Here is a 15,621-nt window from a genome sequence, read left to right as displayed (position 1 = left end):
TTGGTGTCCGCCATGTTGGTGGGCAGACAAAAATAGTGCATTACCGTAAACCATGTATGATTGCGCACGGAAAATCAGAGACCTGTATAACGGGATTATATACCTCTGAATGACTTTAATTAACCAATCACAATCCAGTGTTTACTGCAGTCATGGTAGAATGTGATTAATCGAAACCCCACCCCGACCCACTGTATAGGTATTACGTATTATACTTCAACTATAACCCAATGTGGTATTATAGGTGAATAATGATTAATCGAACTCCCCCCTCCCCGTACAGTATTACGTATTGTACTTCAGCTATAACCCAATGTGGTATTATAGGTGAATAATGATTAATCGAACTTCCCCCTCCCCTGTACAGTATTACGTATTATACTTCAACTATAACGCAATGTAGTGAATAATGATTAATCGAATGTTCCCCCAGTTCAGTATTATGTATTATACTTCAACTATTACCCAATGTGGTATTATAGGTAAATAATGATTAATCGAACGTTCCCCCAGTTCAGTATTAGGTATTATACTTCAACTATTACACAATGTGGTATTATAGGTAAATAATGATTAATCGAACGTTCCCCCAGTTCAGTATTATGTATTATACTTCAACTATTACACAATGTGGTATTATAGGTAAATAATGATTAATCGAACGTTCCCCCAGTTCAGTATTATGTATTATACTTCAACTATTACACAATGTGGTATTATAGGTAAATAATGATTAATCGAACGTTCCCCCAGTTCAGTATTAAGTATTATACTTCAACTATTACACAATGTGGTATTATAGGTAAATAATGATTAATCGAACGTTCCCCCAGTTCAGTATTAAGTACTATACTTCAGCTATTACCCAATGTGGTATTATAGGTAAATAATGATTAATCGAACGTTCCCCCAGTTCAGTATTATGTATTATACTTCAACTATTACACAATGTGGTATTATAGGTAAATAATGATTAATCGAACGTTCCCCGAGTTCAGTATTATGTATTATACTTCAACTATTACACAATGTGGTATTATAGGTAAATAATGATTAATCGAACGTTCCCCCAGTTCAGTATTATGTATTATACTTCAACTATTACCCAATGTGGTATTATAGGTAAATAATGATTAATCGAACGTTCCCCCAGTTCAGTATTATGTACTATACTTCAGCTATTACACAATGTGGTATTATAGGTAAATAATGATTAATCGAACGTTCCCCCAGTTCAGTATTATGTATTATACTCCAACTATTACACCAATGTGGTATTATAGGTAAATAATGATTAATCAAACGTTCCCCCAGTTCAGTATTATCTACTATACTTCAACTATTACACAATGTGGTATTATAGGTAAATAATGATTAATCGAACGTTCCCCCAGTTCAGTATTAGGTATTATACTTCAACTATTACACAATGTGGTATTATAGGTAAATAATGATTAATCGAACGTCCCCTAGTTGAGTATTATGTACTATACTTCAACTATTACCGAATGTGGTATTATAGGTGATTAATTGGACTTTCCTCCAGCTCAGTGTTATGTTTGATTTTAACATACTCAAACTTTGGTTCGGTGTTACTGGTAATTATTGAACAATGGAACTTTCCTCTAGGACAAACACGCTAAATGTGTCTACAGCTGGAACATGGCGCTTCACACTTTCCCCCGTCACAGCCTGCGAACAACAGCCCAGTGTATTAGCGAATGTGTTCAGGGTTATGTGTGTGTCATTATATCCCATATCTTTACTCACAGATAATTTGTTTTAATATTACAGAATCACTGACGGACGCAAACAGAACGTAATTACATTTCCCTCCCCAAGATCATTCGTTCCGCAAAGGAGACAAGACAATACACGTCCACAACTCACCTTCATGAAATCATCACTGAGGTATGTACGTATATTACTATCCTCTTTGGTGAATAAAACTAAAAAATGAATTAAACATTAAATGCAATCATTTCCTTTAGTATGTGGTTCTGTTTCTTTTTGCTGTGGCATTCAGCCTTTCACAGATACACCGAGTGGGCTTATCTCCACTTTATAATGTAACCGAAATCCCTTTTCGGTGGTAACTAAAATATTTACCTTGGGTACAGTTGTACCCAAACCACCCAGCCTCGCATCCTGAGGGGCATCCTCCATCTGTTTTGTTGCAAGAAGCTCCATCACTACACTGGCCACAGGAATCTTCGCAGTTGACACCAAAATACCCATCCCGGCACTCTGAAACATAAACGTAGTTTCCCTATTACACATGTGTTCTATAATAATAGATTCTACTAAACGAAATACAAATGTCAGGTTGATTTCCTGACACCTGGGCCTAGATTTTCGAAGCTCTCTTGGCACTAAGATCGTCGTACGCTAATGTTAATGTATGGCACTTACGACTATCTTAGGGCTAAGAGAGCTTCGAAAATATAGGCCCAGGCCCTACTCTCTTTTCGGTGACAGTACGTATTCACTTTTATCCACAAAATGTACACGTTTGTCGATTGCTGGTTGGTCAGTTTCCCCGACTCACTAGAAACGATGACAAATTGAAAACATCCATGGAATTATTTGTACGTGAATATACTCATCAGTATCTAAAGTGTTAAGTTTGATAAATTGTATTAAATATCTCACACTTGCTAATCACTAGCATAGAAAACCGTTCGTAACACGTGTGTAATGTGACTGTTTGCTACAGGAACACAGACTTTGTTGATCCTACTGTTGACAAACTTCATTCACTCACTGACAAGTGTTAAGAAAGGTTTGCTATGCTAATGATTATGTTCAACTAAACAAGCATTATCTGCTCGCCATTAAAACGGGTGCGTTTCGTAATGTTTAAAAAAACATATCTTTTGATATAGTTAGAATCACACTCATGAATATACGACATTTTAATGTTAATGCATAGACTCGTCAGTCATTGAAATATATAGCATTGAAGATACTGTTCAATAAACATGTTACCTTGGTTACAACTGACGCCAAGCCAGCCGGCCTCGCATCCTGATGTACATCGTCCATCTGATCTGTCACACCCAACTCCATCCAAACAGTGTCCACAGGGTTGCTGGCAGTTGACGCCAAAATACCCCTCCGTGCACTCTGAAACATTGACATACTATCCCGTTACATTCAGATACCCGGGCCCAGGGAGAAACATGTAGACAACTGTTACCAATTGCAAGTATAATATACTACTAAAACTTTGCTAAGGATCACAAAAATTCGCAACTTTACTTAAACACCTGTCAATAGCAGGTATTGGTTCCACAAGATGCAGTGACAAACTGAAAACTTGGATCAATGCTTACAATAAACCAATTGACGAAATTACACAGTACTCCAACTGTTCCCCCAAGTGGTGATTATAAATAATAGAGCGTTTCCCGTTCAGTATTGTGTATTATACCTAGGTGAATAATGATTAATCGAACTCCCCTCCCCCCCTCCCCCTCCCCCCGTACAGTATTACGTATTATACTTCAACTATAACCCAATGTGGTATTATAGGTAAATAATGATTAATCGAACTTAATTAGGAGATTAACCTACTGTGTGGGAAAATCAGAGGTATATAACGAAATTATAATTATAATTTCAGGTGGAGCTCTTACTTTGGTTACCAGTCAATACGTCAAAATCTCAAGTGGCATCGCCCGAAACGGGGTGATTGGTGGCAAACCGTCAATGACTTACAAACTCCAGATTCAGTAATAACAAATCATGTTTTGTTTTTTCAATGCATCAATCACCAAACATTAACTAATAAGTTGGAAAACATATATCAAATAAGTTTAAAAAGCTTGGTTCACATTTGAAAATTCCACCGCAGACCCTTTCCCCACCAGAATAATGGCAACAACCTCATGGCCTTGACCTTTTCTCGAAAGTCATTGTTTACATTTACGTGCAAATTTGGAAAGATGCGACAGGCATAGGCGCCCGACTCTGATATATTTATAAGTATGACCTATATGTATAAGATATAAGGTCATACTTACATATATATCAGAGTCGGGCGCCTATGGCGACAGGAGAGCCGCTGATAGTTTGCGCAAGGTTAACCTGATTGTATGACTGAGATAGTCTTTGATATCTAATTACTGGTACTGGTACAAAATTGAAGAGTAGAGGCGCTTTTGCTGTAACGAGCAGTCCGTGTTGTACCGAATTTAGATACTGTTGAATTTTGCGCCCTGTCAACTTGACGATTTCACGCACCTCTACGTCTGCGTGCGACAGCTGTGGTGACTCTTACACACTCATGTGTGTACTTTGTGCTCAAATTATTTTCTACATTTTGGAAAGTGTTTTGTGACCTAGTGGCTTCAAAGTGTAGTGAATTCAAATTGAATCGGATTCGCTGGCATGTTCGCGAGTCTGTTGACAAAGAGCCAGATTTGTGGTGATATTTCCGAAAGGATGGATCAGGACATGAGGGTGTACCTCTGGCATAAACACTGTAAGGTAATTAATTATACTTTAATAGACTACTTTAGATCAAGCAGTGTAATGGATAAGAGGGATCATGACTAAGCTAAATAACTTTTTCAACGATATCATACTTTTTGGAAAAAAAGTATGTTGGGCTAAACAGAACGGTTTGCAGATTCTGTAATTGTGTTTTACTACCGCTAAATTTGAAACAGTACAAATTTCAAAATATCATTTTGTTTGAATTGATAACCCAACTGTTTATGTATGTGGACGGAAGGCATTAAAATTTCTTCGGCGTTCGATGTTAATGCATCCTCCGTTACCGGATCAAGATCAGTGGCGATATCGTTGACGAAAGCTGATAATAAATTTCACACGGAAATTATGTAGCAGTCTATTGCTGGATCTATTTTGACATAACACAGAATCCAAGTAAACATATTTGTTTTTGCTGAATTTTTATTCGGAAAGCAGACGATGTTTTGATCTTGTTCGGCTGAATATTTGTTTCCATGCTTTCGAAGTACTTTTGTATGTATAAACACCTATTGCTGTGATTTACGCAAGTAGTGACTCGAGCCCCTCATCGCTAACTCCATCTTTAAAGACATATGTGTAATATCCGACAGCAAAATCGCCGTAATTTATCGATGCATCGGTAGGTTGTTTGGTGTCCGCCATGTTGGTGGGCAGACAAAAATAGTGCATTACCGTAAACCATGTATGATTGCGCACGGAAAATCAGAGACCTGTATAACGGGATTATATACCTCTGAATGACTTTAATTAACCAATCACAATCCAGTGTTTACTGCAGTCATGGTAGAATGGTTAATCGAAACCCACCCCCGACCCACTCTATAGTATTACGTATTATACTTCAACTATAACCCAATGTGGTATTATAGGTGAATAATGATTAATCGAACTCCCCTCCCCGTACAGTATTACGTATTGTACTTCAGTTATAACCCAATGTGGTATTATAGGTGAATAATGATTAATCGAACTTCCCCCTCCCCTGTACAGTATTACGTATTATACTTCAACTATAACGCAATGTGGTGAATAATGATTAATCGAATGTTCCCCCAGTTCAGTATTATGTATTATACTTCAACTATTACCCAATGTGGTATTATAGGTAAATAATGATTAATCGAACGTTCCCCCAGTTGAGTATTATGTATTATACTTCAACTATTACACAATGTGGTATTATAGGTAAATAATGATTAATCGAACGTTCCCCCAGTTGAGTATTATGTATTATACTTCAACTATTACACAATGTGGTATTATAGGTAAATAATGATTAATCGAACGTTCCCCCAGTTGAGTATTTAGGAGATAAACCTACTGTGTGGGAAAATCAGAGGTATATAACGAAATTATAATAGCTCTAAATTTCATTTTAAAACCGAACGTAGCGTGAGGTTTTAAATGATTAATTAGAACTTATTATCAGATTAACTCCTCTGATTTTCAAAAATGAGTTTATCTCCATTCTATGGCAATTTTATGAACAATTTCAGGTGGAGCTCTTTCTTTGGTTACGAGTCAATGCGTGAAGCGGCCTCACATTCAATCTCAAGTGGCATCGCCCGAAACGGGGGTGATTGGTGGCAAACCGTCAATGACTAACAAACTCCATATTCAGTAATAACAAATCACGTTTTGTTTTCAATGCATCAATCACCAATCATTAACTGATAAGTTGGAAAACATATATCAAATAAGTTTAAAAAGCTTGGTTCACATTTGAAAATTCCACCGTAGACCCTTTCCCCACCAGAATAATGGCAGCAACCTCATGGCCTTGACCTTTTCTCGGAAGTCATTGTTTACATTTACGTTTCAAATTTGCAAATTTGGAAATTTATAAGATGCTACAGGAGAGCCTCTGACAGTTTGCGCAAGGTTAACCTGATTGTATGACTGAGATAGTCTTTGATATCTAATTACTGGTACTGGTACAAAATTTAAGAGTAGAGGCGCTTTTGCTGTAACGAGAAGTCCGTGTTGTACCGAATTTAGATACTGTTGAATTTTGCGCCCTGTCAACTTGACGATTTCACGCACCTCTACGTCTGCGTGCGACAGCTGTGGTGACTCTTACACTCATGTGTGTACTTTGTGCTCAAATTCGATTCTACGGATATTATTTTCTACATTTTGGAAAGTGTTTTGTGACCTAGTGGCTTCAAAGTGTAGTGAATTCAAATTGAATCGGATTCGCTGGCATGTTCGCGAGTCTGTTGACAAAGAGCCAGATTTGTGGTGATATTTCCGAAAGGATGGATCAGGACATGAGGGTGTACCTCTGGCAAACACACGGTAAGGTAATTAATTATACTTTAATAGACTACTTTAGATCAAGCAGTGTAATGGATAAGAGGGATCATGACTAAGCTAAATAACTTTTTCAACGATATTATCATTTTGTTTGAATTGATAACCCAACTGTTTATTTATGTGGACGGAAAGCATTAAATTTTCTTCGGCGTTCGATGTTAATGCATCCTCCGGTACCGGATCAAGATCAGTGGCGATATCGTTGACGAAAGCTGATAATTAATTTAACACGGAAATTAGCAGTCTGACATAACATAGAATCCACGTAAACATATTTGTTTTTGCTGAATTTTTATTCGGAGAGCAGACGATGTTTTGATCTTGTTCGACTGAATATTTGTTTCCATGCTTTCGAAGTACTTTTGTATGTATAAACACCTATTGCTGTGATTTACGCAAGTAGTGAGTCGAGCCCGTCATCGCTAAATCCATCTTTAAGACATGTGTAATTTCCGACAGCAAAATCGCCGTAATTTATCGATGCATCGGAAGGTTGTTTGGTGTCCGCCATGTTGGTGGGCAGACAAAAATAGTGCATTACCGTAAACCATGTATGATTGCGCAAGGGAAACAGAGACCTGTATAACGTGATTATATACCTCTGAATGACTTTAATTAACCAATCACAATCCAGTGTTTACTGAAGTCATGGTAGAATATGTATTATACTTCAACTATTACACAATGTGGTATTATAGGTAAATAATGATTAATCGAACGTTCCCCCAGTTCAGTATTATGTATTATACTTCAACTATTACACAATGTGGTATTATAGGTAAATAATGATTAATCGAACGTTCCCCCAGTTCAGTATTATGTATTATACTTCAACTATTACACAATGTGGTATTATAGGTAAATAATGATTAATCGAACGTTCCCCCAGTTCAGTATTAAGTACTATACTTCAACTATTACACAATGTGGTATTATAGGTAAATAATGATTAATCAAACGTTCCCCCAGTTCAGTATTATCTACTATACTTCAACTATTACCGAATGTGGTATTATAGGTAAATAATGATTAATCGAACGTTCCCCCAGTTCAGTATTAAGTACTATACTTCATCTATTACCGAATGTGGTATTATAGGTAAATAATGATTAATCGAACGTTCCCCCAGTTCAGTATTATGTATTATACTTCAACTATTACCCAATGTGGTATTATAGGTAAATAATGATTATCCGAACGTTCCCCCAGTTCAGTATTATGTATTATACTTCAACTATTACCCAATGTGGTATTATAGGTAAATAATGATTAATCGAACGTTCCCCCAGTTCAGTATTATGTATTATACTTCAACTATTACCCAATGTGGTATTATAGGTAAATAATGATTAATCGAACGTTCCCCCAGTTCAGTATTATGTATTATACTTCAACTATTACACAATGTGGTATTATAGGTAAATAATGATTAATCGAACGTTCCCCCAGTTCAGTATTAAGTAATATACTTCAGCTATTACCCAATGTGGTATTATAGGTAAATAATGATTAATCGAACGTTCCCCAAGTTCAGTATTATGTATTATACTTCAACTATTACACAATGTGGTATTATAGGTAAATAATGATTAATCGAACGTTCCCCCAGTTGAGTATTATGTATTATACTTCAACTATTACACAATGTGGTATTATAGGTAAATAATGATTAATCGAACGTTCCCCCAGTTCAGTATTATGTATTATACTCCAACTATTACCCAATGTGGTATTATAGGTAAATAATGATTAATCAAACGTTCCCCCAGTTCAGTATTATCTACTATACTTCAACTATTACACAATGTGGTATTATAGGTAAATAATGATTAATCGAACGTTCCCCCAGTTCAGTATTATGTATTATACTTCAACTATTACACAATGTGGTATTATAGGTAAATAATGATTAATCGAACGTTCCCCCAGTTCAGTATTAGGTATTATACTTCAACTATTACCCAATGTGGTATTATAGGTAAAAAATGATTAATCGAACGTTTCCCCAGTTCAGTATTATGTGCTATACTTCAGCTATTACCGAATGTGGTATTATAGGTAAATAATGATTAATCGAACGTTCCCCCAGTTCAGTATTATGTATTATACTTCAACTATTACCCAATGTGGTATTATAGGTAAATAATGATTAATCGAACGTTCCCCCAGTTCAGTATTATGTATTATACTTCAACTATTACACAGTGTGGTATTATAGGTAAATAATGATTAATCGAACGTCCCCTAGTTGAGTATTATGTACTATACTTCAACTATTACCGAATGTGGTATTATAGGTGATTAATTGGACTTTCCTCCAGCTGAGTGTTATGTTTGATTTTAACATACTCAAACTTTGGTTCGGTGTTACTGGTAATTATTGAACAATGGAACTTTCCTCTAGGACAAACACGCTAAATGTGTCTACAGCTGGAACATGGCGCTTCACACTTTCCCCCGTCACGGCCTGCGAACAACAGCCCAGTGTATTAGCGAATGTGTTCAGGGTTATGTGTGTGTCATTATATCCCATATCTTTACTCACAGATAATTTGTTTTAATATTACAGAATCACTGACGGACGCAAACAGAACGTAATTACATTTCCTTCCCCAAGATCATTCGTTCCGCAAAGGAGACAAGACAATACACGTCCACAACTCACCTTCATGAAATCATCACTGAGGTATGTACGTATATTACTATCCTCTTTGGTGAATAAAACTAAAAAATGAATTAAACATTAAATGCAATCATTTCCTTTAGTATGTGGTTCTGTTTCTTTTTGCTGTGGCATTCAGCCTTTCACAGATACACCGAGTGGGCTTATCTCCACTTTATAATGTAGCCGAAATCCCTTTTCGGTGGTAACTAAAATATTTACCTTGGGTACAGTTGTACCCAAACCACCCAGCCTCGCATCCTGAGGGGCATCCTCCATCTGTTTTGTTGCAAGAAGCTCCATCACTACACTGGCCACAGGAATCTTCGCAGTTGACACCAAAATACCCATCCCGGCACTCTGAAACAAACGTAGTTTCCCTATTACACATGTGTTCTATAATAATAGATTCTACTAAACGAAATACAAATGTCAGGTTGATTTCCTGACACCTGGGCCTAGATTTTCGAAGCTCTCTTGGCACTAAGATTGTCGTACGCTAATGTTAATGTATGGCACTTACGACTATCTTAGGGCTAAGAGAGCTTCGAAAATATAGGCCCAGGCCCTACTCTCTTTTCGGTGACAGTACGTATTCACTTTTATCCACAAAATGTACACGTTTGTCGATTGCTGGTTGGTCAGTTTCCCTGACTCACTAGAAACGATGACAAATTGAAAACATCCATGGAATTATGTGTACGTGAATATACTCATCAGTATCTAAAGTGTTAAGTTTGATAAATTGTATTAAATATCTCACACTTGCTAATCATTAGCATAGAAAACCGTTCGTAACACGTGTGTAATGTGACTGTTTGCTACAGGAACACAGACTTTGTTGATCCTACTGTTGACAAACTTCATTCACTCACTGACAAGTGTTAAGAAAGGTTTGCTATGCTAATGATTATGTTCAACTAAACAAGCATTATCTGCTCGCCATTAAAACGGGTGCGTTTCGTAATGTTTAAAAAAACATATCTTTTGATATAGTTAGAATCACACTCATGAATATACGACATTTTAATGTTAATGCATAGACTCGTCAGTCACTGAAATATATAGCATTGAAGATACTGTTCAATAAACATGTTACCTTGGTTACAACTGACGCCAAGCCAGCCGGCCTCGCATCCTGATGTACATCGTCCATCTGATCTGTCACACCCAACTCCATCCAAACAGTGTCCACAGGGTTGCTGGCAGTTGACGCTAAAATACCCCTCCGTGCACTCTGAAACATTGACATACTATCCCGTTACATTCAGATACCCGGGCCCAGGGAGAAACATGTAGACAACTGTTACCAACAATTCCCCAATGCAGTATTATGTTTATTCCATGTTTATTTAATATTAGTCCATATTGGTAAGCGTATCAATGTTACATTTCCGGTACATATAAATTCGGTATGAGCTCTGACTGGCACACGCATGCACGCACGCACGCACAAATGCACAGGCGCACGCATATATGCATGCCCTCAGCTATATAGTGCAAGAAGCTTGGATGCATTGCGACCCTAATCCAGCTGAAAGCCAAAACCACAATCCGAATGCAACTACATTGGCTACACACGCACGCACACGCACCCACACACATGACGCAACACCCCACCTCGACCCCCACCCACCCACCTACTCACTAGACCCCCATGTAGAGTCAGAACGTACTGTTGGGGTTGTTGAAGACTCGGATACTCCGGTATGCTGACATCCCAGGTGGTATTGGGTAAGACACCATACTCCCTCCAGTTATCGGCACGGACAGAAAGACGTTCCTCAATAACAGAGACACAGTATTATTACGTGGTGACGCTCTAACGCATTCGTTTGTCACTATACGCACTGTTATTGCTTGTACAGTGGCATTCATGGAATGATTGATAGAAGGAAGGATGGATGGATGCTGAGATAGATATTTAGATTCTAAGATACAGAGGGTTTTAATATACACATGAGCTTTGATCAAGCACCACCCACGTTTTTTTATAAAAGTACGGTAACACTATATGTTGCTGTATACGAAAAGCACATGCTCAAAATTGAAATTATGTAACAATATACTTTCAGTCTGAGTGGAATACATACAAAATGTGAATATCACTACCGAAGGAAGGTATGTATGGTCAGCATGACTACGCCATGATTTTCATGGTCAAAACAATTCTCAAATACTGATTGTGTGAATTTCTGAACAGGAAGATCTCCAGCTCGAAGATAGTTGTCAAGACGTTCGACGGGGTTCATATCGGGCCATGGTAATGTTTCCATGGAGTTGTTCTGTAAATAGGCGATGGCGGTTAGAGAACAGTTTGGTTGCAATCCATCAATATCGGAAGACCGACAAAGGAATGGTTATCGGAATGTTTTACGACGGCTGTATCAAGTATTTCCTTGTGAAAACGTTGCCCTTTAATGAGATCCAATTTGCAGGCATACATCACTGATCAACCGCGAAAGAGTTAGGTTGCATGGTTCATCCCCTGGTCATATGCCTCGTTACGACGTCTACAACAGCGACAACAGCCATCAATAACCTATAGAAGTTAGCGACTTTCACCAGACCAATGGACCATACGCCATGTCCTCAAGATGAGGTTTTCTCGGAGCCTACACCCCTCCAGAACAGCAGCCAGCAGCCATCTCTTGATGGTACTGGTAGAAAGTCTGTCTGTCTTCGACATTGGGCATGTGATTGCGTCTTGTCTCGGTCTTCACGGTCATTGTTCTTCGTCGATCTTGGACGATCTTTTACTTCACCGGTGGCCACGCGCTTTATCACAACTCGCCAAATACCTGTGTGCTAAACGTTCACGTTAGCCCCGATACGGCGATAGGACATCTCTGCGTCATGCATGCCAGTGCCTTGTAATCGTTAAAGTCAAGCTCTTGTTATGTCAAGAAATGATAACATGTTAGGACTGCAGTCTTATAAATCAGTTTAAAAAACTGTAGCGTACATAGTTAAACTGCAATCATGACATTTATACCCCAATAAGACTGGCTCCTTCGCATAGCCCTGGCGATAGTGTGTACAGTTCGGGGTATAAATGTACATTCCAGTATGCTGTTGTGTCATAACCTGTTTGGACAAACCGAATTAAATTCCCTGGCTATAAATGCATCAATTTTAAGATAGTCAGGTACTGAGGTATGTGGTAAAGAAGATGGTACTAAGAGGTAGATGGATATGTTTTACACCAAATTCCAAAGGAACAGTCAAAACAACACGTATCGGTACATAAAGTGTCTGGAAAATAGCTGTTTTATATATTCCTTACCTTTGTCTAAGGTCGATTAGGTAGAAGTTCTGGTTGAGCAAGTCAAATGAAAAGAAATCAGAACGCCCGCCATACGGTATAGATCTCACTGTTGTTTGGTTTAGTTGAATGACCTTGATTTCACTCCGAGATCTGTGCTCATCAACCCAATACAGATTTTCACCTGAATGACAGAAAAGTGTGTTTTCGTGACGTAAGCTAAGATGAATTAACCATGTTAATGTTGCAGACTTAACAAGAAATATATGTGTAACATGTACATTATTTCTTACTGAATCGAACAGAGGGGGGCAGAAGTTTATTTATCTTCATCTGATACATTTTCCTATCTTTATCTGTTACACGTATTTATATATTTATACGTTGCCACGTGACATATATCCATTCCCGATTTCAAATACAACCAGATAAGAAGATCACTTTTGGCCTTCAACAAATGCATTGAAAATAACTCATTCTCTCTATATAAGTGTAACTCATTCTCTCTATATAAGTGTAACAGTAGTGATATCATGTCGATTTTTAAGCGACGGGAAATCCCGACGAGAGTCGTGCTGTTTATTGCCCTTTCAGTTAAACACAAAGGCTCATGTTCGTTCTCAGCTATTCATAGCAGATAACAGTGAGTAAACCGTCTGTGGCCAATATAACATCCTCGCAAAATGACCTCATCATGTTTGACTGACAATCCGAGCAGGTATAACCTACTGTTGGTTTACATTCATGAAGTTTATTGATTCCTAGCTTGGTGTCCCACCATTGCTGCACAAGCTCACAAGTATACCTTTGGTAGTTGCTTGAAACCGCTGTCCGGGATAATCAGTGGCGATAACGGTTTGTCAAGAGCCATGCCTACCTGACTCGGATACCAACAAATGTAACACTGGACTGTAGAAACATCGTTACAACGTTATAAAATGTCCAGAATGATAGGATGGATGAAAGTGTGACATTAAATGGTCTATTGGCAGGACAAGTAATCTGAAAGATGATGATATTGTTAGAATGGTTTATATTCCCCAATGAGGTGAATTGTCTCCTCATTGCCCGTTAGAGTTATTGGTGTGTGTTGGTGTGGCTACTACAGTACTATGGAACTAATACCTGTACTGTCTACAACTAGACATGTTGGGGTGACGATTCCACCTCTTGCATGTATTAAAGTCAACCTGTTTCCGCCATCGTAGTTCGACATCTCAATCTTGGGGTTCTGACCTACATCTGACCAGAACACTTTGCTGTAAAGTAATGAAACTATCAGTGAGAACAGAAATGGGTATCAGGCGTAACGTCACCCCTCTCACATCAATTTCCCCATGGTCATGCCCCTCCCTCTTTAACTATACTGTGTCAAAATAAAAACTTCACAATTCACATTTGTAAATAAAAATATGAATTGTTATAGTGGACAGTTTTCGACTGTCATAATATTAACCCCCAGGTATCGACTCTCCACAGCAGATTAAAGTCAATCCAAACATCGTGCACACCACAATAGTGCTATAAAGTGTTTTTCGCGTGCCACTGGTCACGTGATCTTATCACTGCAGGTGCATTCGCTCGCACATGTTCCCATCAACTGTGTGTGCAGCGTGAACGTGCCGTTGGCATGCTGGAAGCGGGAACGTCAGTAAGTGAGGTTGCAAGGACAATGAAGTGAAGCCGTCTGACTGTTTCTGATATACAGACTGGATTGCAACAAACTTACACCACTACTGATCGCCCTTGACCAGCTCAACCACGTGTGACGTCACAGGCGTCACCGTCAAATTGTGTTACGTCACCTCCGTAACCGTTTTTTGACGGCTACAGGAACCAGAAATGACCTGTTTAGGGGTCGATTGTCGGCACAAACCATCCGAAACCGGCAGCGAGCTGCTCACCTTCGTGCTCAACGACCATATCGCGAATCTATTTTGACGTCACTACTGCGACGTCAGCGTTTACTGTGGGCCCCGACGACACTTCCGATGAACTCAGAGAGACTGGAATCGAGTTGTCATCAGTGGTGAATCAAGATTTACCCTCAGATTCAGTGATGGTAAGATGAGAGTGGGGAGGCGACGCCGTGAACTTTATGTTCATTGTTGTGTACAGGAAGTTGACAGATTTGGGTCGAAAGTGTCATGGTTTGGGGTGCTTTCTGTGGGATTGCCCGTTCCCGACTTCTGGTTATCCGTGGGAACCTTAATGCTGCAGGTTACCGCGACCAGGTGCTAGTCCAAGAACTTAAACCATTCTTGGCAGCACATGGTCCAGGTCTGCACTTTCAATATGACAATCCCCATACAGCCATCTTGACCAGGAATTACATGCAGAACGCAGGAATCAACGCTCTTGACTGGCCGTCAAGGTCACCTGATCTTAATCCAGTCGAGCACATCTGGGATGCTCTTGGTAGACGTCTGCACACTTTCAGAAACCAACCCCGGAATTTGTGATGACACGGGTGCTGCTCTCTTCAATGTTTATACTGGGCAGGTTCCATCTCACAAGTTTGAATACATTAGATAACTCACCAGCTTTTCCTTGTTGTTGGAAAGTCTAGATATCGCAGGGTATCGACATTACAAACAATGCACTCTCTCGACTTCGATTTCATTTGCGTCCGGATACAGCATTATATAACATAATTCGTGACACGACAGGCGTGGAGCAAATATCATGACTATCTGATCGTGCTTCGTGTTTAAGTCGAGATCATACAATCGGCGCGGATGATTTTGGAAAGAGTTTTGTCAGTATATTCAAGTGACGCATTAAAATATATAGTCTAGTAATTCATGAAAAATCATACACAATAGAAAACTAAACAAAGGGGCCACAGCTGAGACATCATGGGAGGTTCAAACTCGAT

At 38.7% G+C, this 15,621-nt stretch overlaps 1 protein-coding gene across 1 annotated transcript in view; it reads right to left on the bottom strand.

The window, feature by feature from the left end:
• The window catches only part of LOC124288945 (prolow-density lipoprotein receptor-related protein 1-like), a 43,459-nt gene that overhangs the window by 4,318 nt on the left and 23,520 nt on the right, over window positions 1-15,621 (bottom strand). The window contains exons 16-23 of the mRNA XM_046725535.1: window positions 13,869-14,002; window positions 12,765-12,927; window positions 11,155-11,261; window positions 10,578-10,715; window positions 9,701-9,838; window positions 2,989-3,126; window positions 2,110-2,247; window positions 1,654-1,692 (exon numbers count right to left, since the gene is read on the bottom strand). Coding sequence (XP_046581491.1) covers window positions 1,654-1,692; window positions 2,110-2,247; window positions 2,989-3,126; window positions 9,701-9,838; window positions 10,578-10,715; window positions 11,155-11,261; window positions 12,765-12,927; window positions 13,869-14,002 — 995 coding nt within the window. The remainder of the gene's footprint in view (window positions 1-1,653; window positions 1,693-2,109; window positions 2,248-2,988; window positions 3,127-9,700; window positions 9,839-10,577; window positions 10,716-11,154; window positions 11,262-12,764; window positions 12,928-13,868; window positions 14,003-15,621) is intronic.

The sequence above is a fragment of the Haliotis rubra genome, unplaced genomic scaffold (genome assembly GCF_003918875.1).
Source record: "Haliotis rubra isolate DU_JTF1 unplaced genomic scaffold, ASM391887v1 Scf43, whole genome shotgun sequence".
In the NCBI taxonomy this organism is placed as follows: domain Eukaryota; kingdom Metazoa; phylum Mollusca; class Gastropoda; order Lepetellida; family Haliotidae; genus Haliotis; species Haliotis rubra.
The sequence above is the reverse complement of the archived record's forward strand: the minus strand, read 5'-3'. Positions and strand labels throughout refer to the sequence as shown.